We start from the raw sequence: 19,701 nt of genomic DNA on the forward strand, positions 1-19,701 counted from the left end.
TGGACAGAGGGGAGACAGCCCCTCTGGCCAAGGGCCTGGGGACAGAGGACCTTGACTGGGCCCCACCCCCTTCTCCCACAGCAGCCCCTCTGCTCCTCCACAAGGAGAGACCCCAGTCAGTGTGGGAAGGAGAGACAGCGGATGGGGTGGGTGAGGAGGTGGGGAGGGCAGCAACGGTGGGGGGCAGAAACCAGACGGACCCGCTAGCTGCTGGTAGGAAGAACTTGGATTTAATGGAATGAAGGGAAGCCAAACAGAGCTCTCGCCCGTCCCCCAGACTCCCCAGGCCCCTCTCAAAGGGGTTGCCCTCGATCCTGGCCCTTCTCACCCATCCAGCCACCCCTGGAGCAGGGAAGTTGGCACCCAGCTCAGAATTGGGTTCTAAAATGTCCCCTATTATCTTGTCTAGTCTCTGCCTGTCCCCCCCACCCCCGCCACCACCCCTTCCTAAGCCGGGGCGGGGAGCCTGGAGAAACACAGAGGGCTGCTTCTGTGTGTTCCTTCTGTAATCGTGTCCATAGCCAGGCTCACTGGACCACTCAGGCCCTGGCCTCTAGTGGTGAGGCTCCAGCTCGGTGAGGATGAGAAGTGATGTCCTGGGTGTGGCCAGGGCGGAGGGTCCTTCTCGGTGCCCCTGGGGAAGGTCCTTGGCTGGGCACAGGAGCTGGCGAACTCTCTGCGAGCAGAGTGGGGTCTGTCGTGAGCTGGAGACGGGGGGAGGGGGGGTGGGGGGCAGCGGCCCTCTTCGCTGTTGTGTGCGTGCCTCCTCCTACACAGACGCCCTCCCGGTAACCACAGCATTGTCTTGGCGGCCTCCTGTCTCTTTCTGAGACTGCTGAGCACTCCATCTGTCCCTCCCCAATGCCCACGCCAGGACCCCTGGCCCTCCCGTGCACCACCCTCTACCTAGGCAGGCTGCCACCTCTCAGCAAGGACGAGCCACCAGCTCGTCCTCTGACTCTTTCCTCCCCTCCATCTCCCTACCTCTCTGAAAGACCCCTTGAGGGTGCTGAGTTTGTAGCAGCTCCAGGCAGGAATGCAGACCATGGAGGAGAGGGCCAGGAGCCAGCCCAGGGCATCGCCCCACCACGGGTATTTGTACTTCTTGTTGTAGGTCAGCGGGGTGTACTTGATCAGGGAGAAGAGGAAGGTGGCCTGAGGGTGAGAGCAGGAGAGACGGGGCTGGGGGAGCATGGGTCCCCGACCCAGCTGGGCCAGTCTACCTCCAGCCTCCATCCACAGACTGCTCAAAATCCATACCCCCGGGGAGATATTTCCAAGGTGCCTTCTCTGTCTCTGCAGGGTCCCCGCCCCTGGGTGTCTCTACACATGGTTGGCCCTCAGTTGGGACTTGGTGTCCAGCTGTGAGCACCTGGAGCGCAGGGGTGGAGCCTCCATCCCCTGGCTTGTCATCAGCACAGTGGGTGTTCAGGGGCGCTGCTGACCCAGGAAAAGCCAAAGCAGCGGTGCTTAGGAGCTCAGGCCCAGACTCCAAGCCAGGCTGCCTGGGCTTGAGCCCCAGCTCTCGGCCACCTTCCAGCTCCAGTGAACTGCTTAACCTCCGGGGCTTCAGTTTCACCTGAGAAGCGAATGCAGCAGTAATTCTTCGTGGGGTTCTTGTGAGGACTGATTAAATGTGTGATACACTCTGTGCCCAGCAGGAAGTTAAGTGTTCTAGAACTGCTATTGTCATCACTGGACTTTATCAGTGAGCATCATCTCAGCAGCCCGAGGCATCTGCCCCACATTGTGGAGTAGGTCGAGCCGGCTGCCCTGGCCCTCAGTTTGTACTTCTGTGAAATGGGAAGGAAGAAGCTATCTGGCTCGCATTTTGCAGAACCCAACAGGAGAATGAATGAAACCTCTAAATGATTTTCAGTCCCCACGGAGAAGTCCCTTCTAGGGTAAGGGCCCGTTACCCTCCTGGACCACCGCCTCTCTCCCTTCATCTGGTTTCTCCTCCGGAGCTTGTCTTACTGTGCACACAGCCGGTGTGAGGAAGAGCCAACAGTATTTGATGAGAGGCCACGGCCTATACCCAATCATGTCCTCGATGTTGTCATAAAAGCGCCCAGCTCCTGCCACGAAGGAGAGGAGGGAGGGGAAGAAAGGACCGTCTAGCATCTGAAGCATCAGGACAGGGACCACAGCGACCAGGAAGGGCAAGGAAAAGACGTGGTGGATGTCTTCTCTGATCGCCCCTGGGAGCTGACTCTTGCCTGGATTTCACAGACATAAACAGCAGCGGGCAGAACTCGGCTTGGGCCAAGGCAGGGACTTTCTGATGATCGAGGTTGTTAAAGGCTGAAAAGCTCTGGATAAGACGTGATATGGTCCCCCAGGGTGGGCTGGGGGCAGCCATCATTAGGAGGGTGCACAAGACCACCTCTTGGGGGCCATTTCAGATTCTTGAGATTTTTTTTTTTTTTTTGAGGTTGGGCCAGGGAAGGTGGTTGTAAGCAGTGGTATCTCCTTTGTCTGAGAGCCCTGGGCAGAGGCGAGTGCCAGGGTCAGGACCGAGGGGAGAGTCACTCACCGTAGGCCCACGCCACGCAGAAGGACTCAAAGATAGCCACGAACAGCAGGCACATGCCGCTGGCTGCATAGTAGTCAAAGAGCTGGAACACGTACATGCCGCCCTGCCCGGGGAGGGGGAGAGGCAGAACCTTACCCGAGGAGACAGGCACCCTCAGGGCGTGAAGTGGAGGTGGGGAGGATCACAGGAGACAGAGATGAAAAGAGAGCCTGGTTGGTAAGCTGTAAAGCTCTGGCAGACATGTGACAAGGATAGGGGCTTCTTATTGTTGAAAAAGAGCTGAAACAGCCATTGTTAGCTCAGCCCTGAGAACAAGCAGGGGGTGACGCAGAGTCCACGACAGTGTGCGTTTTTGGCAGAAGGTCAAGATAGGGGCCGTCCTGGATACCATCAGGCTACGAGTTCCGTCTCCTGCCTTCTCCCCTGAGATGTCACCCAGAATGTCACCCACCCCAGGGCTCCCTTTACTGCCTTTGAAGTCTGTCCCTGGAACTTGGGTCAGCTGCCTGGGAACTCATGGGGTCTTGCTGGATGCAGTTTTTCCCAGTCCAACCGCACTGGACACTTTTGATTTTCCCATCCAGGCTTTCTATATTTCTCAGCATCTGGGGAGCCAAAGCATCCCTCAGCCATGACCAGAGCTAGATGTTCAGTGCTTCCCAGGCTGGGAAAGGACCAGACCCCAGGCTCTGAAGCCCAGATGGCAGAGACCCGGCATCACAGCAGCTGCTTCCCCTGCCGGGAGGACAGTGACCCTCCTTGGCTTCTCCTCCTCCCCAGGACCCACCTGCAAGCCCCCACACCCTCACCTCTGTGAGCATGACCAGCCCGACGAGGAAGGAGGTGACAGATACCCCCAGAATGAGGACCTCCCTGCGGTTCTTCTTGCGGAACACACGGGGATACATGTCCACCAGCGCCGTCACCAGGCTTTCCACACACACGAACTGGACGAGAGGGCGAGGAGTTGGAGGGCAAGCGCCCCCCACGAGAAGCTCCGTCAACCAGCTCTGGCTCGTCCCTCCCAGAGGCAGCCCTGCCTGCCTCCTGACAGTCCAGAGCGCCCCCTGCATGGTTGGGGTTGGACCCACTCTCCCAAACTCCGCTTGGTCCCTGGAAGGGCATTGTCTCCTGACACATGCCCAGCCCCCAGCTGTTTTAAGGGCCTTCAGGGCATCAGGTTCAACGTTGGGGAACAAGCCCGCTGCTTCCCACCCACAACCCACGCACACCACTGTCTCTCAGGCTCTGAGTGGCCATCCCTCTTGATACCTGGCTGTCCAGTCCCAGGAGGACGACCATGAAGAAGAAGCAGCAGGCCCAGAGGGGCGAGAAGGGCAACATCACCACAGCCCGGGGGTAGGCAATGAAGGCCAGGCCGGGGCCTGTGCAGGGAGAGAGGGACATGCCGGTGCCACCCCGAGGCGGGCGTCCCGGTGTGGGACACAGGACAGCGGGAGCCCTGAAGCTAGCCACCACCACCACCGTCCTGGCCCAGAAGAAGAAACCCAGACCCCGACCTGATCCCTGCTCTTCAAGGCACCACCCGCTGTTTTCTCGGGGCAGGAGGAGAACATAAAGGCTGTGTGCATTTTAAAGGGTTTTGGAAAATAGAAAGGGGTCTATTTCACCCACATTTCTATAAGTTCTACCCCCAAATCCTCAGCGCTCACTCTACAGATCTATTGCTCCAAATCAGAGGTTTCATATTTAAAAAGAGCTCACAGATGTTTGTGGAGCTGGTTTTCCCAGTGTAAAAGGGAGAGTGGGGGAGGTGAAGGACGTGGACCCTTCGTGCAACCGTAAGGCAATTACTGGAGAGTGGTTTCTGTAAGTTTCCAAAGAAAATACCTTCTGGACTAGATTGGGTCTGGGGCACCACTGGCCACCTCTGCACCTCTGCACTGCCTTTTCTCTTGCCTGACAGCAAGCGAGCTGGCATTGGGTGTCATGATACTGTGCCCTGCCACCCCCCGCATCCTCTCAAACACTTCATGTTGCCCTTGGCTGGCTCAGATGGCAAGAACAGGGTCACGTGCCAGCACCCGGTCATCCATAGGGAGCTGCCTTTGAAAGGAAGGGCACGTATATGGCCATAACACTCTGAACGCACCCGATCTTGTATAAAAGGAAGAGCAAGACCGTGGGCCGGGATGACGGTCAGCTCCTAGCCTGCTTCCCATGCTGCCAGGGCCCACCCCACCACTCTCCATCACAAGTCACCGCAAATGCTCAGCACCTCGCCTGGCACAGGGCAGCGCTTTGTAACAGAGAAACGCAATCGTTCTTAGTAAGAACCCATGATGTCAGTTATCTGGTGCCCGGCACCTTGTGTGACGGGGGAGCTTGTGAACCCCATGATCAAAATCATCTTATTACAGGTGCAAGCAGGCGGTCCACGGGCCTAGAGGGTGTTCAAGGCAAACGCTGGCCCCTTACCCAGATAGGGGACCATCTGTGATTTTATTTAAAAGCAGCAGCAGTGCATCATGGGTGGGGGCGGGGGTGAGGGTCAGGCACTTAAAGGAGGAAAGCCATGTGCCGGTAATTAACTTACCCCTGAGACACACTTTAAGGGGTACAAGACAGGGCAGGATGCAGGACAGTGTATACTGCATCTTAGCAACTGGCTGTTACAAGATGTAACAAGCAGAAACAGTAATATGTATGTGTGTGTGAATGTGTATGTACAGACGTATGTGTATGCTTTTTCTCTTAAAAGACTAAACCGTTTCTGGAAGGAAAAGTGTGAACCGGATGACACTGGTTGGCTCCAGGGTGAGGAACTGGAGGCGAGTGTGGAAAGGAAGGTGTTCTCTGCACACCTGTTCGCCCTTTGAAGCTGGAATTGCTGCTTAAGTCCACCCCACATCTTTCCAGGACGCAGCCACTGAAAGGTCACCCGAGTGTAGGGGACAGTAGAAACGCCTGTGAATCCCGGTGGGCTGGCGAAGGTTCAGACAAAGCTCACAGAGTCACCTGGCTCGGGCCCCCCACCCCCCAAAACACCACCCACCTGACTCGGCCACCTCAGAGATGGGCACCCCCTGCTCTTGGGACATGAAGCCCAGGATGGAGAAGATGGCAAACCCGGCCACGAAGCTGGTGCCGCTGTTGAGGAAGCAGAGCGCGATGCTGTCCCTGTGGGCGGGGCAGGGCAGGGAACAGACGGTCAGCGGGGCTCCCAGCGCCTCTGGCAGGGACCAGGGAACCCAAGGGACACCGCTTGCCCAGCAGGGGCAGAGGACACCCAAGGGGCTGGTCCTGAGCCCCGACTCCATGGTCTCAGACTTGGACTGACCCACGGTCATCCTGGAAGAGTGAGGCCTCAAGGGAGTAACAGGGTCTGAACCTCGCCCACGGACACAGAGCCTCCCTCTCCCACCGTGCTGTCACTGTGCCTCCTGGGACACCACCCTGGTACCCACACAGCCCGCACGTTAATGGAGGGGAGAGGGGCACCCAGGCTACAGATGTTCCTTACTCACCTAAGTTTCGATTTTGAAATGCATGATGTGATTTTGTTTAGCTAAAACTGGCTTGAATTCTCTGACAGAACCCAGGCGGGCCCACAGGAACCATGGGGAGGGGCCAGAGCAGGGAGGCCTGGGCCGCTCGGTGTGACTCACTCCCGGGCAGGTCTGCTTGCACACCTGTGCCCACTGCCCTCTACGTGAGCCCGGTATTATCAATTATCAGGTCCTCCAGGGAGCGATCGCTTGCCCGTGCTGCCCCGGCTCCTCTCGCCACCTGGCAGCCCTGGGGGATTGACTGGAGAGTGGGGTGAAGACAGGTGGGGTGTAGGGATCGCCCCTGACCTGGCACACCTGGAGGGGCAGGCGCCCAGGCCCCACCCCCACTCACCTGTAGCAGTTGTTGTGATACTTGTTGTAGCTGCCCAGGGCCGTCAGGCACCCTAGGCAGATGGCAAAGGAGAAGAAGATCTGGGTGCCCGCGTCCATCCACACCTACACAGAGAAAAGGCAAGAAAGCTGCCCCTCCGAGGTGCCCACAGGCCCACGGCCGAGCCAGACTGGAGATACAGAGCCCTGCCCTCAGCCGGGACAGAGAGCTCCTAGACCATGCTGTCCCAATGGGCTCGAATTCCTGGGCCTCTAGATGGGGTGTCTTGGGCACCACCGGGATGGCACGGGCATCAGGACTAAAGGACCCACGATGGAGGCTGGCGGGCAGGTGCTGTAGAACCAAGTGAGGCGTGGGAACTTCCCTGGTGTCCAATGGTTAAGACTCCCTGCTCGCAATGAAGGGGGGGCCCTGGGTTCAATCCCTGCTCAGGGAACTAGATCCCACATGCCGCAAAAAAAAAAAAAATAAAAACACTTCATGTTGAAACTAAGACCCGGGCAGTCAGATACAAAACAAAAAACAAACAAGCTAAAACAACACGTGAGGCTGGGCCCCGTGCTGCTGTAATGGAAACAAAGCCCGGGGCTCAGCCCCCACTTTCTCCCGCCCCAGACCCCGGGTGACGTGCCCAGTTTGGAAGGAAGCCAGGACAGTCTTTCTGGGGATGTGGGTCCTCAACGTCAGAGCCCTCATGAGCATGTGTCCCAGGCGCCTCAAAACCCTCTGAAAACAAAGGAGGGATCCTCCGCTCACAAAACATCCAGAGGGTGAAGGGACGGCATCTCTAAGGGGCTGTGTGCTCCTGGGGGAAGACAGCGCTTGGTAAACACAGGGCACAGCTGTCCCTCTTATTATCTCAGCTGCCGGCCCGGCCTGTGCTCGCTGTGATTTAGATTTCACAGCTAGAATAACATCCCAAAGAGAAAGAAGATCAAGGCAAATGGGGCTCCGCAAGGCTGCAGATCCACAGGAGGTGGGGGTCCTGGGGCCACGGACCCGCCCCAGGCACCTCCTGCCTTCAGGGAACGTGAGCACTGAGCTGTGGCCACGGACGTCGCCAGACTGGGGGCGGGGTCCCCACTTCTGGTCTCACCCTCCGCAGTAGCCCCCAAACAGGTCCCTGCTGTCCTTCCGTTAAAATCAGGCTCCCGTGCCCACGGGCACCAAAGCCTCAGCTGCTTGTGTCCACAGCTCCTCAGCCCCTGCCCACCCCTCCCACCTCCCTAACCGAGACCACCCTCGACCTCCCTTGCTCCTGCTCTCACCACTCACTCCCCGCAAATGCCCCTTTCCTTGGTGCTCTGGCAGGTCCGAGGGAACCCATGCCAGCTGACTGCCTCAGAACACAGATTCCTCAACCAGCATCCCAGATGAGACCCCAAACTAGACCTAGAGCAGAACCCAGAATCCTGTGTGGTTTCAGAGACTCCTGGGGAACCCCAGTGTATAGCCCAGAAGTGGGGATCCCGCCCTTCCAGCCTCTGAGAACTGGAGTCCACCCCGGCGCTCTCGCCTCCTGCTCTCTTTTCACTTGTGCGGGGCTGGAGACAGACAGGAAAGAGGGTGAAGAGAGCGGGGCCGTGCCTGACCATCTGTGCCTCCTGCCCACCAGGACTCCCAGGGCATTTGGGAGGCAGGAGCTGCCACGTGGGGCAGGGGGTCCTCAGCAAGAAGCACAGAGGAAGACCCCCAAGGGGGCAGGGCCAGAAAGGAGCTAGCAGGCAAGGTCGACCACCCCAGGGAAACTTTCTTAAACCTCAGGGGAAATGATGATGGGGAGAGGGGAGGGGGCCTCAGGATTTATTTCAGAAGCTGGAGAAGGAAAGGGCAGGCATGAGAGAAGCCGAGCGGAGGGTACCAGGGTGGGTACCACAAAACTTTGTGGATACCGCAGGCGGAGGTCACGCCTCAGGGAGTCCGGTGCCTCCTTTGCAGCATCTCAAATGCTTTCCTCTTCTAAAACTGCCCCAGAGCCTGAGAGGAGCGTCCTCCCAGGAAAACCCAGTGGTCTCTGGTCTGAAAGTCACTCATCCGCTCCCTTCATTATCGCAGCCCCAAGGGTGGGTTGGTGAGGCAAGAGGCTCTGAGCTCGAAAAGAAAGGATAAGGGGGGACTTCCCTGGTGGTCCGGTGGTTAAGAATCTACCTGGCAATGTGGGGGGATATGGGTTCGATTCCCGGTTGGGGAACTAAAATCTCACATGCTTTGGAGCAACTGAGCTTGTGGGCCACAACCGAAGAGTCTGTGTGCTGCAAAGAAAGAGCCCGCGTGATGCAGTAGAAAGAAACCTCACGTGCTACGACTAAGACCTGCTCTGTGCACTCTGTCGGCCATGTCCGACTCTTTGCGACCCCACGGACTGTAGCCCACCAGGCTCCTCTATCCATGGGATTCTCCAAGCAAGAATACTGGAGTGGGTTGCCATGCCCTCCTCCAGGAACTAAGACCTGACGAAGCCAAAATAAAATAATAAATAAATAGAAAGAATCAGGGAGGTCTCTCCAGGCAGGTCATCCAGAACCTGGCCCAGCCTCGGGCCCTGGAGGTCCACTCCCACACCTGGCGGGGCCCACAGTCCACATGGGAAACTCTCTATTTCCTCAGAGACAGTCCCATGGTTGCCCACGGGCAGATCCTGTTGTTAGGAAGTATTTCGAACTTGGGCTTGGGAAGAAGAAATAAAGGACAACTGTGACTCGGCTGTTCACCTCACCCTCAGGGGACACACTCAGATCGAGCTGGGAGGAGAGGTTGATGAGAACTGAGGAAGAGGAAGCAGGGGGCCTGAGGGTTCAGAGTGCAGGGGTCAGCCCCGCAATTGTGACCCAGGCCCCTGGCTAGTGAGTTGGCTTGCAGCTGCTCTGGGTTGGCCTGCTGGGGTAGGGGAGACGCGGGCTGGGAGCGGAGTGGGGAAGGTCCGGAGGACAGCAGAGCAAGCCATTCTGTTCCCGCCACAACCCAGCTGCCACCTGCCTGGTGCAGGAGCCCTGGTTTCTAGAACAAAACTCCATGAGCTTGGCTGGCGCAGAAGACTGCCCAACAAAACAGGTGTGAAAAAAACTTGGCCAAGTGTGGGTTAAAAAGAGGTCTTGCAGTGGGGGACAGGGGAAGAGAGAAGTTTCTAGAAGATCCAGGAAAGATGTTTTTCAACCCGGAGTCCAACCTCAAGAACTACTTACTATTTTGAGAAAGGCAATTATGGAACAGAAAAAGCCTGGGCTTTGGAGTCAAACTGGGTTCATTTCCTAACTCTGTTCATTACTTGCTGTGTGATCTTAGGCAGATCACTTAACCTCTGTGAACCTCACTTGCCGCATCATGAAAATGGTAATAATAAGTGAAATAAAAAGGGGGTATATTAACAGATAAAATGTGTAAAACAACAAATAAAAATAAAATAGTGTTTGTCAAATGCCTAATACATAAAAAAATACTAGTACCCTATCCCACCTCAGGGCTTCCCTGGTAGCTCAGCTGGTAAAGAATTCGCTTGCAATGCAGGAGACCCTGGTTCAATCCCTGGGTCAGGAAGTTCCCTGGAGAAGTGATGGGCTACCCACTCCAGTATTCTTGGGCTTCCCTGGTGGCTCAGATGGTAAAGAATCCACCTGCAATGCAAGAGACCTGGGTTCAATCCCTGGGTTGGAAGATTCCCCTGGAGAAGGGCATGGCAACCCACTCCAGTATTCTTGCCTGGAGAATCCCCATGGACAGAGGAGCCTGGAGGGTCACAAAGAGTCAGACACGACTGAGTGACTAAGCACAGCACAGCACAGTGGGCTATTTGCTCTTGCTATTTGCTCATTTTAAAGAAGCAACTCGCCTTCCAGGTTCCCTAGGTCTCAATGTGCGACATCAAAATAAAAAGCCTCGTTCTAATTAATGGCTCCAACCTCCCCCCAAAATAAACCCTCCCAAGAATAGCTTAACACAGAGATTTAAGATGTCCAACAAGGGTTCTCTGGACACCTTGTCCCCAACCCGTCCTTACCAATGGACAGACAAAAAGGGTCAGGGTGGGTGAGGGAAAGAAACAGAGCCTGACCAGCACACGCACCAGTGGAGCCCCTGGGGCTGCTCCCCAGTGGGACAGAGTTGGTGCTGGGGAGCCCGGGAGAGGCGGCAGCCCACCCACTGCACAGCAGCCTGGCAGACAGAGAAATCCAGTCGTGTCTCTGCCTGGCTTCCGCTCCCAGATTGAGAGCTTGACAGACAGAGACGCTCTGGTCTTTGTGCTGCAGGAATTTTGCACCTTTCTCAAGTGCGAGCCAAATGCAGGTTGGAACTGTCACACTTCCTGGGGAACGCCAACTGGGTTTGATTAGGACTCTGGCCGGGACATCCCGCCCTGCAGGAAGCCAGGACCAGCAGCTAACATGGCTGCTTACAAGCTCAGGACCAAGCCTGGCTCTGGAAACATCTCCCTCCCATGGCCTCAGAGGACTCTGAGGGCATTGGCTCCCTGCATGGCCTGCAGCTGCCCGGGGTTGGAAGGACAGTGTCCTGGAGAGGAGACTGAAAGAGGTCTTCATCCCTGCAATAGCCAGACACAGAATTATGGCCTTTTAACTCTCAGAGCTGCATGCTCTCTGGTCCTCCTTCTTATTTGCTGCCAACTGTTATATGTGGTGCTGGAGAAGACTCTCAAGAGTCCCTCGGACAGCAAAGAGAGAGAACCAGTCAATCCTAAAGGAAATCAGTCCTGAATACTCATTGGAAGGACTGAGCTGAAGCTGAAACTCCAATACTTTGGCCACCTGATGCGAAGAACTGACTCATTGGAAAAGACCCTGATACTGGGAAAGATTGAAGGCAGGAAGAGAAGGGGACGACAGAGGATGAGATGGTTGGATGGCATCACTGACTCAACGGACATGAGTTTGAGCAAACTCCAGGAGATGTTGAAGGACAGGGGAGCCTGGCGTGCTGCAGTCCATGGGGTTGCAAAGAGTTGGACACGACTGAGCAACTTAATAACAATAACAACTAACAAAGGTGGGGATACTTCACTGGTTGATGGTGAGGATGAGCTGAAATAGTTCACATGAACCTCTTAACGATGCCAGGGCTGTGGCAGGCGCTCAGCAGTTGTCGGCTGCACATGGCTGATCAGCACAAACAGGGCATCGATCAGAAAAGCCACCGGTCAGTTCCAGAGATTCTGGACCCTGTCTCCCTTTCTTCTTTCATTCCATCTGCCCGTCTCCCTGTCTTTCACCCCTCCTTCCTCCTGCCTGACCCCCAAGCAAAGACACCTCGTGGCTCAGCCACCGGTCCACACTGTGCTCCAGAGCCACAGCAGCTCCTCCTGCGTGAAGGATCCACGCCAGACCCACACCTGGCTCCTCTCCCCCCAGGCCTTGCCCAGCTCTGCTGCTCCACCACCTTCAGCTTGCTGCCTGGTCCCACCACAGGGTCCCCTGTGGGTCTCAGCCTGCTGTTACTTCCATGTGAGCCTGGGCCCCGTCTGCTCATCTGTGCTGTGAGGAGTTTGCACAGATGACGTCTGGGGTTTTCTAGCTTGGGCAGCTGCCGTTCTACAGTTTGGCTCCACGGCCACCCTCGGGCCCAGGTGGAGATGAAGCAGCTGTGTCTGTCTCTATCTGTCTCAGAAACAAGTGCAAGAGGGCATGCTCACATCCCACCAGAGGTCATGAAGGAACCCCAGGGCCGAGACTGGGGCAATGTCTGGGCTCGAATGGTCTGGATGCTTCTGGGGGCCACAGCAACCCTAAGACCCAGGATGGAAGAGCTTGTAGTCCATCTGGGTGGGGGAAGGCAGGCTGGAGAACAGTCACCCCAACCTCTGCACAAGGAACAAGGGGAGCCACTGCCTCCGTGGGGACGTCCCCGCCTCAAAGGGAGCTGGGGGAGGGGCCGTTCCCTCCTCTCCTGCCCTCCTTGCCCCTCAGCAAGACAATGCCGCTGCCTTTACTATTAAAATGTTTGAAAAGCTGTCCGGTTGCTGGTCTGTCCTAAGCTGGGCGGCACTTTCAGGCACATGGCCCCTCCCCACCGAGCAAAGGAGGCTTCCAGGAGGTGACCTTTGCTGGGGCGATGGGGGCAGGGGGTAGCCCGGTGTGTAGGGCTCTGGGCTTCCCTCGCCCATGGCCTCTTCCACCCTCTTCCACCTCCGCACCTCCTGGCTTTGCATGCATATGCATCCTAAGTCGCTCAGTCCTGTCTGACTCTTTGTGGCCCCATGCACTGTAGCCCGCCAGGCTCCTCTATCCATGGGACTCTCCAGGCAAGAATGCTGCAGCGGGTTGCCATCCCCTCCTCCAGGAGATCTTCCCGACCCGGGGATGTAACCCTAGTCTCCTGCGTTGACAGGCCGGTTCTTTACCACTAGCGCCACCTGGGAGGCCCTTCAAAACGGCAGGCAAACAAGGAGGCGAGAAGCCGACAGAGGCTTCTCTCAACAGGCCTTGCTGTCCAAATCCTCGTCAGCAAGCACCCGCTCCTGGAGGGTGGACCTGAAGGAAGAGCCGGGAGGGACGGGGAGGCGGGGTGCAGCCCTCTGGACAGCAGGCAGGAAACTCAATACCAGCCAGCTGGCTCCAGGCGGGGCCGGGGACACTGCCAGGGGTGGGCCGTGTGGGCAGAGAGGGGGAAGCAGAGGGCTGGCGGAGGGTCAGGGGAGAGAGGCTGTCCAGTGTGAAAGGAGGTGCCAAGCGGGGGTGGGAGGTGGAGCAGGGCAGAGCCTGGAGAAGGGCTTTTAGGACCTTCAGCCCCCGAGGGACACCCTCCGGGCTCCCTGGCAGCTGTGAAACTAGCAGGGAGCACACACAGCTGCCAGCAGATGTGTGGAAATATCCCCCACCGCAGACGCCGGAGACGGAGCAGAGATGCCCATACAGAGCACAGGGGCAGCCCTCGTCGTCGGGGGTTTCTTACCTGGGGGTCCCACAGACGCGTGAGGTTTGGGTACAGGTAGAACTGAATTCCTTGGGCTGCCCCAGGCAGCGTCACCCCTCGAATCAATAGGACCACCAGCATGAGGTAAGGGAAGGTGGCCGTGAAGTACACCACCTGGGCCAAGGCGATGGAAAGACACGGAAGCCGTGAGGGGCTGGAGGAGCTGCAACCCCACGAGAGAGGTCACGGAGCCCGCCTGCTCCCCCTCCCGCTCACCCCTCATCCCGCAGCTGTTCAGTCCTGTCTGCCCTCTGCCTCCGGCCACAACCTCCTGCCTCCCTCCCTCCAGCTCCCCCTACACAATCCCTGGCAAATATTTGTTGAATGACTGAATGAACTTAGGCATGCCCCTGACAGGGGGCTTAGAACTGTGGCCAGGGTCGTCAGGAACGACAGTTCTGTCACACGTGATCCCTGTCCTCGCCGAGTTTACGAGCTTAGCATGACTGCACGGCCCGATTAGGAGGGCGGCCTGGTCAGAGGCCTCGGGGACCAGAGTCCAGGAGAACTCGAGCTGCCCTGCATGACACTCCGGGGCAGGGCGTCTCCCTCGGGCCTTGGGTGGCTGAGAATTGTGTCAAGATGAACAGTCCCAAAGCACTGCTGTGTGAAACGGCGCCGTGAACCGTGTTCCTTGTGCGATGTGCCCACACACGTGGTGTGTTCCGAGATCCTGCCACCCTCCCCGTCTCTGGCCCCACCCGTCTCTGTCTCCCCCCCGCCCCCCCCGACCCTCCCTCGCCCCCTGGCTCTCTCTGTCTCCCCCCTCCCTCTGTCTCCCCCTCCCCTTCTCTGTCTCCCCCTCCCCCTCTCTGTGCCCCCTCCCCCTCTCTGTCTCCCCCTCCCTCCCTCTGTCTCCCCCTCCCTCCCTCTGTCTCCCCCTCCCCCTCTCTGTCTCCCCCTCCCCCTCTCTGTCTCCCCCTCCCTCTCTCTGTCTCCCCCTCCCCCTCTCTGTCTCGCCTCCCTCTCTCTGTTTCCCCTTCCCTCTCCGTCTTTCTTCCATTTCACCTTCCCAAACAGAAGGACATGTGACTGAGCCCAGGAGAGGCACAGAATCAAGCAAGCAAGCACCAAGCAATCTTCGTGGGGTCATTCCCTCCCATCCCTGACTAGGTACAACTTGAGGAACCCCTGGGTGGCTGAGCCCCCCAGCGAGGGCAGAGGGTCCCGGGAAGGGAGGGGCCCAGGGCTCTCTGACACAGACCTTGCCCGTGGACTTGACACCCTTCCAGATGCAGAAGTAGCAGACGACCCAGGCGAGCAGGAGGCACAGGGCCAGCTCCCAGCGCAGGGCCCCCAGGTGCTGGATGCCCTCTGAGATCTTCAGGACCCGCCGCCTGGGGAAAGAGGGGTGAGCTGCTGGCCTCAGCTCCCTGGGCAGCAGAGCTGAGCCTCTCGCTCTGATCTGAAAAAGGCTCACCGGCTCCTTTACTCTGAACCGTGAGGCTCACCTTTGCCCAGAGATGGGGATAGACAGACAGGGAGGCAAAGACAGACTGTCCCTGGGTAAGTTTATTCTGCCAGGCCGAGTGCAACTGAACCCAGAGAAGGGAACGCAAACATACTCTCTCAGCTGGACTGTGAAGATGCTTTGATATTAGGAATCACGTCTTAGGTGAATGCCAGTATTTGGGGGGAGGAGCAGTAGAGGTAACTGACAAGGAGCTGGGGAGGAGGATGGACACTCATGGGGGTGGCCCCGGGGGAGGGGAGGCAGGCCCGGCTTAAGGACAGTCCTGCATTAACCACAGATACAGGCAAAAGGGAAAAGCCACTTGGATGGTGGGGCCACCAAAGGAGGAAGCAGAAGTTCGTCCCTTGCCATCTGTGGAGTCACCACTGTTTGAACTCACCCCCCTGCCCTGGACAAACCATCCACACTGGATGAAGGGAGAAAGGGCCTCACTTACTCCCAGAACTCGATGACGGGAGAGGTGGCATTCTCAGCGGTCGCATTCAGAGAGCCATTGGTCCTCTGGAACTCCACGCAGCGCTCTGTGGGCGGTCAGGGGAGCAAGAGAAAGGTCACTGGCCAGTGTGACCAGAGGGTGGGGGGAACTTTAGGAGACTCGGAAGGAAGGTGTCTGGGCTGAAGTTATCTAAACAAAACAGTCTCACAATGAGACACGAAAGACATAATAACCTCATCAAACCCATGGCACCCTTTCCCACTTCTCCATGGCAGAGGGGGTGAGGGGTGGGATGGGGGGGGGTCGTGGCTGTACATTCTAATTAAAGCAAGACCAGGCAGCCTCAGCAAAGATGCTTTGCACACTGCTTCAAATAGGCGAATATTTCTGGGCCGCCGTCCTGGATGGGCTCACGACCTTTGAGGAACAATCAGGACGCCATCCAGGGAAGTGGTGCAGTCATGGCTAAGCGCAGGGGTACAGGTCAGGAGGCTCTGGCTTGAATTCCACTCCCCACCCCCCACCGCCAGGTTATTCACTGAGAGGCTCTCTAAGCCTCAGTCCTGTCGGCTGTAAATGCACATGGCAAGAGCCCTGCGCAGGGCCGATAAGGGGATTAAATGAAAATGAGACTCCAGGGCGCTCCATAAATAGTGGCTCTCAATTACCCCTCTATGCCTTCAGACTTTTCACAAAGTGTTCACACCCTTCTTTGCGTTTTTATCAGGACAGCAATCCTGCGAAATACTAAGATAGCATTTTCCCTACTGCATGCACGAGAAAGCGAATCTTCTCAGAGATGACTTGTCATCACCCATCTGTGAGGAAGTGAGGGCTGGGCTCCTGCTCAGCAAAGTGTGTTAAGTTCCACCTGCAGAGGATCTGGGAGCTGGGGACTGCCCTGGGGGTCCAGCGGTTAAGAATCCACCTTCCAGTGCACGGGACTCGAGTTTGATCCCTGGGTGGAGAACTGGTCCCTGGTCAGGCTTCCCTGGTAACTCAGCTGCTAAAGAATCCACCTGCAATGCAGGAGACCCTGGTTTGATTCCTGGGTCAGGAAGATTCCCTGGAGAAGGGATAGGCTACCCACTCCAGTATTCTTAGGCTTCCCTGGTGGATCAGCTGGTAAAGAATCTGCCTGCAATGCAGGAGACCTGGATTCCATCCCTGGATTGGGAAGACTCCCCTGGAGGACGGCATGGCAATCTACTCCAGTATTCTTGCCTAGAGAATCCTCATGGAAAGAGGAGCCTGACAGGCTACAGTCGATGGAGTCGCCAAGAGTTAGACATGACTGAGCCACTAAGCACAGCACAGGGAGCTAAGATCCCACATGCCTAGGAGCAACTAAGCTTGTGGGCCACAACTAGAGAGCCCATGAGCAGCAACAAAGACCCAACAGCCAAAAATTAAAAAAAAAAAAGTCCGGGGGTGGGGGCGGGAGGGAGGGAGAGAGGGAGAGGGAGGGTGAAACAAAGAGAGGAGAAGAAAAAACACAATAAAGAAAATATCCAAACAGAACAGACTTTTTAAAACTTGATTCATTCCACAAATATGTTTTGAGGGCTCAGGATATAGCACACAGCACTAAGCACAAATCAAACCAAAAAAGAGAAAAACCCGGGTGAATGCCAGGGCCCGGGGCCGGGACAGGCACAGGCACACACACTGAGCAGAACCTAGTGGATCAGCGACCCGCAGGGAGGGACATCCAGGATTGGACTTTTCACTTGAAAAGTAGTGGCACGGAGGTGGTGGCAGAGAGGAACGAAGGAAGGAAGGCCTGGAGAGACAGCACACAGTTTGGGGGCGAGGGGGGCCTAGTGGCTGCCGGGTCAGAGAGTACCAAGGACGTTCATCACCCCAGACGGTTCTTCTAGACAGCACTACTCTAGGTAACTTTCAATTTTATCTTTTATTTAATGTTTACTTTCTATTCATTAGACTCAGTAGTTCTATGGCCCTTATGGGCTCCTGTCTTAAAATGGAACCCCAAGAGACAATTACTTGCTATTACAAATGATAGAGATACTGTATAAAATGGTGTATCCCCTGGTTCAGTCCAGATGAACTGGGAGTTGAAAAGGCCTAAAATAGCATCAGAAAGAAGACATGAGAAACAAATAAATGAAATAATATATACATATATATTATATTATAATATATGTACACATATAATAATATAATATATACATATATTTATATATGCATTGTATACAATATATACATATATAAATATATGTATTGTGTATAATATATACATATATCAAACTAACCATGTCTCAGATCACATAAAGGGCTAAACTGCACAAAATGAAGTCAGTTCTGTCTTCATAATATATGCATTTATAATGTGTTTGATGGAACCCATGAATTTTTTACACTGTCTGTAGGGCTTTTCTGGTGGCTCAGTGGATCGTGGGTTTGATCCCTGAGTCAGGATGATCCCGGGTGCTGAAGAACAACTAAGCCTGTGTCTCACGACTACAGAACCTGTGCTCCAGAGACCGGAAGCCGAAGCTACTGAACCCACGTGCTGCAGCTACCGAAGCCTGTGTGCCTAGAGCCCGTGCTCCCCAACGAGAGAAGCCACCGCAATGAGAAACCCAGGCACTGGAACTAGAGAGTAGTTACCGCTTACGACAACGAGAGAAAAGCACTTGCAGAGCAAAGACCCAGCACAAGCAAAAAATAAATAAGTAAAATTGCTTTTTAAAAAAAGGCCTGTGACATTTTCCCTGTGATGCTGGTGGATTCTCGCTCTTATCTTTGGTGTAAGACCTCCGTGATGTCCTTGGAAGACTTCTAGAGCAACCCAAGTACGGGGTGGGGGCCTAGGTCCCAGGGTACAGGGACGATCCCTCTCCCCGGTCACCACAGCCAAGCAGGAGGGGGTGACCTCACCTGTGTTCCAGTCGTGGCGGCAGCTCCCCCAGGGCAGGTCGATGGTAAAGCTGCTGAAGAGGTAGAAGAGGGCCCAGGCCAGGACAATGATGTAGTAGATGTTGAGGAGGGTGACGATCATCTGGGAGGCGTAGCCAATGCCTGGTGGGGGCGGGGAAGGGGCAGACCAGGCTGGGGCACCGGGCAGGTGTCTCACTCTCCTGCCCACCCCTGCTCGGGAGAGGGTTTGTGCTCCACTGGGAGTGTCCTAAGACGTGGGATTCGGGACCCGGGCTTCCTACTCTCCTCCCCATCCCTGCTGCCGTGCCCTGCTTCCCGTAAACTTGCATCAGTCTTGGTGCTAAAACTCCACTGTTTCCAATTCCAAGTTATTTTACACACGTGTAAGGCTAACTCTGAGATTCCAATAGCTATGTTGCCTGGAATTCATCTGATCTATTTCTGAAATATAAAAACACGTGCTACGAGCAGGACGAGACAGTTCACAGAGGAGCAAGTGCACGTAGTGAATGAGCGTCCTCAAAATGCCCTCATGCTCCCTCATCCTAGGCGTGCAAACTGAAACGATGAGGGGCAACATTCTGCACCCGCAACACAGCGAGCATTTCTACAGACGCTGTCACTCGGTGAGCTCCAAACTCGTCCACATAATAGGAGAATTACCTGGCGATATTTTTAAAATTCCAAAGCCCAGTCTAGATGCCAGACCAGTTTAATCACAACCTCTGGGGGTGGGGTACAGGCCTCATGATGTTTTGAAGGTCCCGGGGTGTTTCCAATGTGCTGACAAGTTTGGGAACTAGGGTCATGACTCAGAGCTGTTAAAGATATGGGAGAAAGTCCTTACTCAAGCTCAGTGACTGTACGTCAGTATAACACTTCCATAAGCCAGATCAAGAGACATCGACTTGGTTGTCCATTTGATTCCATGATTCTGAACTTGGGAATTTATCCCAAAGAAATAATTTCAAAAAGAGGGGGGGCTATTTCTACCAAGATACATGGTAGAAGGGTATAACAATTCTATAAGTGATCAAAAATAAGCATAAATTTTGATATATGCATCTGATGAAAGTTTATGCAACTCAATGATTGCTGCGTAGAAAATGAAAAATAACACTAACTAAAGCAGAAACACAAATAAGTAGGAAAAAATTCTTAAAAATAAAAACAAAAAAAGAAAAACGAAGGAAAAAACTGTATATTTCAAACTAATAGATACATACATTTTAATATAGAGAAAGAAATAGTGAAATAAATCTCTCCAAACTACAAACAACCCAAATGTTCTTCAATGGGTGAATGGTTAAATCAATCATAGTACATTCATCCATGCCATGGAATATGGCTCAGTAATAAAAAGGAATGAACCACTGATACCAGGAGCTCCCCAGGTGGCACTAGTGGTAAAGAACCAGGCTGCCAATGCAGGAGATGTAAGAGACTCGGGTTTGATCCCTGGGTTGGGAAGAGCCCCTGGAGGAGGGCATGGCAACCCACTCCAGTATTCTTGCCTGGAGAATCCCATGGACAGAGGAGCCTGGCAGGCTAGTCCATGGGGTCACA

General features: G+C 55.3%; 1 protein-coding gene across 6 annotated transcripts in view; it reads right to left on the reverse strand.

Annotated features, from left to right (window-relative positions):
• Window positions 1-211: 211 nt before the first annotated feature.
• SLC6A13 (solute carrier family 6 member 13) overlaps window positions 212-19,701 on the reverse strand; it is a 41,968-nt gene continuing 22,478 nt past the window's right edge. The window contains exons 4-16 of one of the 6 annotated variants that reach the window (XM_061418274.1): window positions 18,136-18,276; window positions 15,232-15,316; window positions 14,526-14,658; window positions 13,301-13,435; window positions 6,401-6,504; window positions 5,553-5,647; window positions 3,809-3,921; window positions 3,346-3,483; window positions 2,537-2,639; window positions 1,978-2,078; window positions 1,261-1,579; window positions 985-1,155; window positions 212-676 (exon numbers count right to left, since the gene is read on the reverse strand). In XM_061418274.1, the coding sequence (XP_061274258.1) occupies window positions 540-676; window positions 985-1,155; window positions 1,261-1,579; window positions 1,978-2,078; window positions 2,537-2,639; window positions 3,346-3,483; window positions 3,809-3,921; window positions 5,553-5,647; window positions 6,401-6,504; window positions 13,301-13,435; window positions 14,526-14,658; window positions 15,232-15,316; window positions 18,136-18,276 (1,775 nt within the window). In that variant the 3' untranslated portion in view covers window positions 212-539. Of the gene's footprint in view, window positions 677-984; window positions 1,580-1,977; window positions 2,079-2,536; window positions 2,640-3,345; window positions 3,484-3,808; window positions 3,922-5,552; window positions 5,678-6,400; window positions 6,505-13,300; window positions 13,436-14,525; window positions 14,659-15,231; window positions 15,317-18,135; window positions 18,277-19,701 lie in introns of those variants that run through there. The other 5 variants (XM_061418273.1, XM_061418275.1, XM_061418278.1 and 2 more) reach the window with 5 other exon arrangements.

This window comes from Bos javanicus, chromosome 5 (assembly GCF_032452875.1).
Source record: "Bos javanicus breed banteng chromosome 5, ARS-OSU_banteng_1.0, whole genome shotgun sequence".
NCBI lineage: Eukaryota > Metazoa > Chordata > Mammalia > Artiodactyla > Bovidae > Bos > Bos javanicus.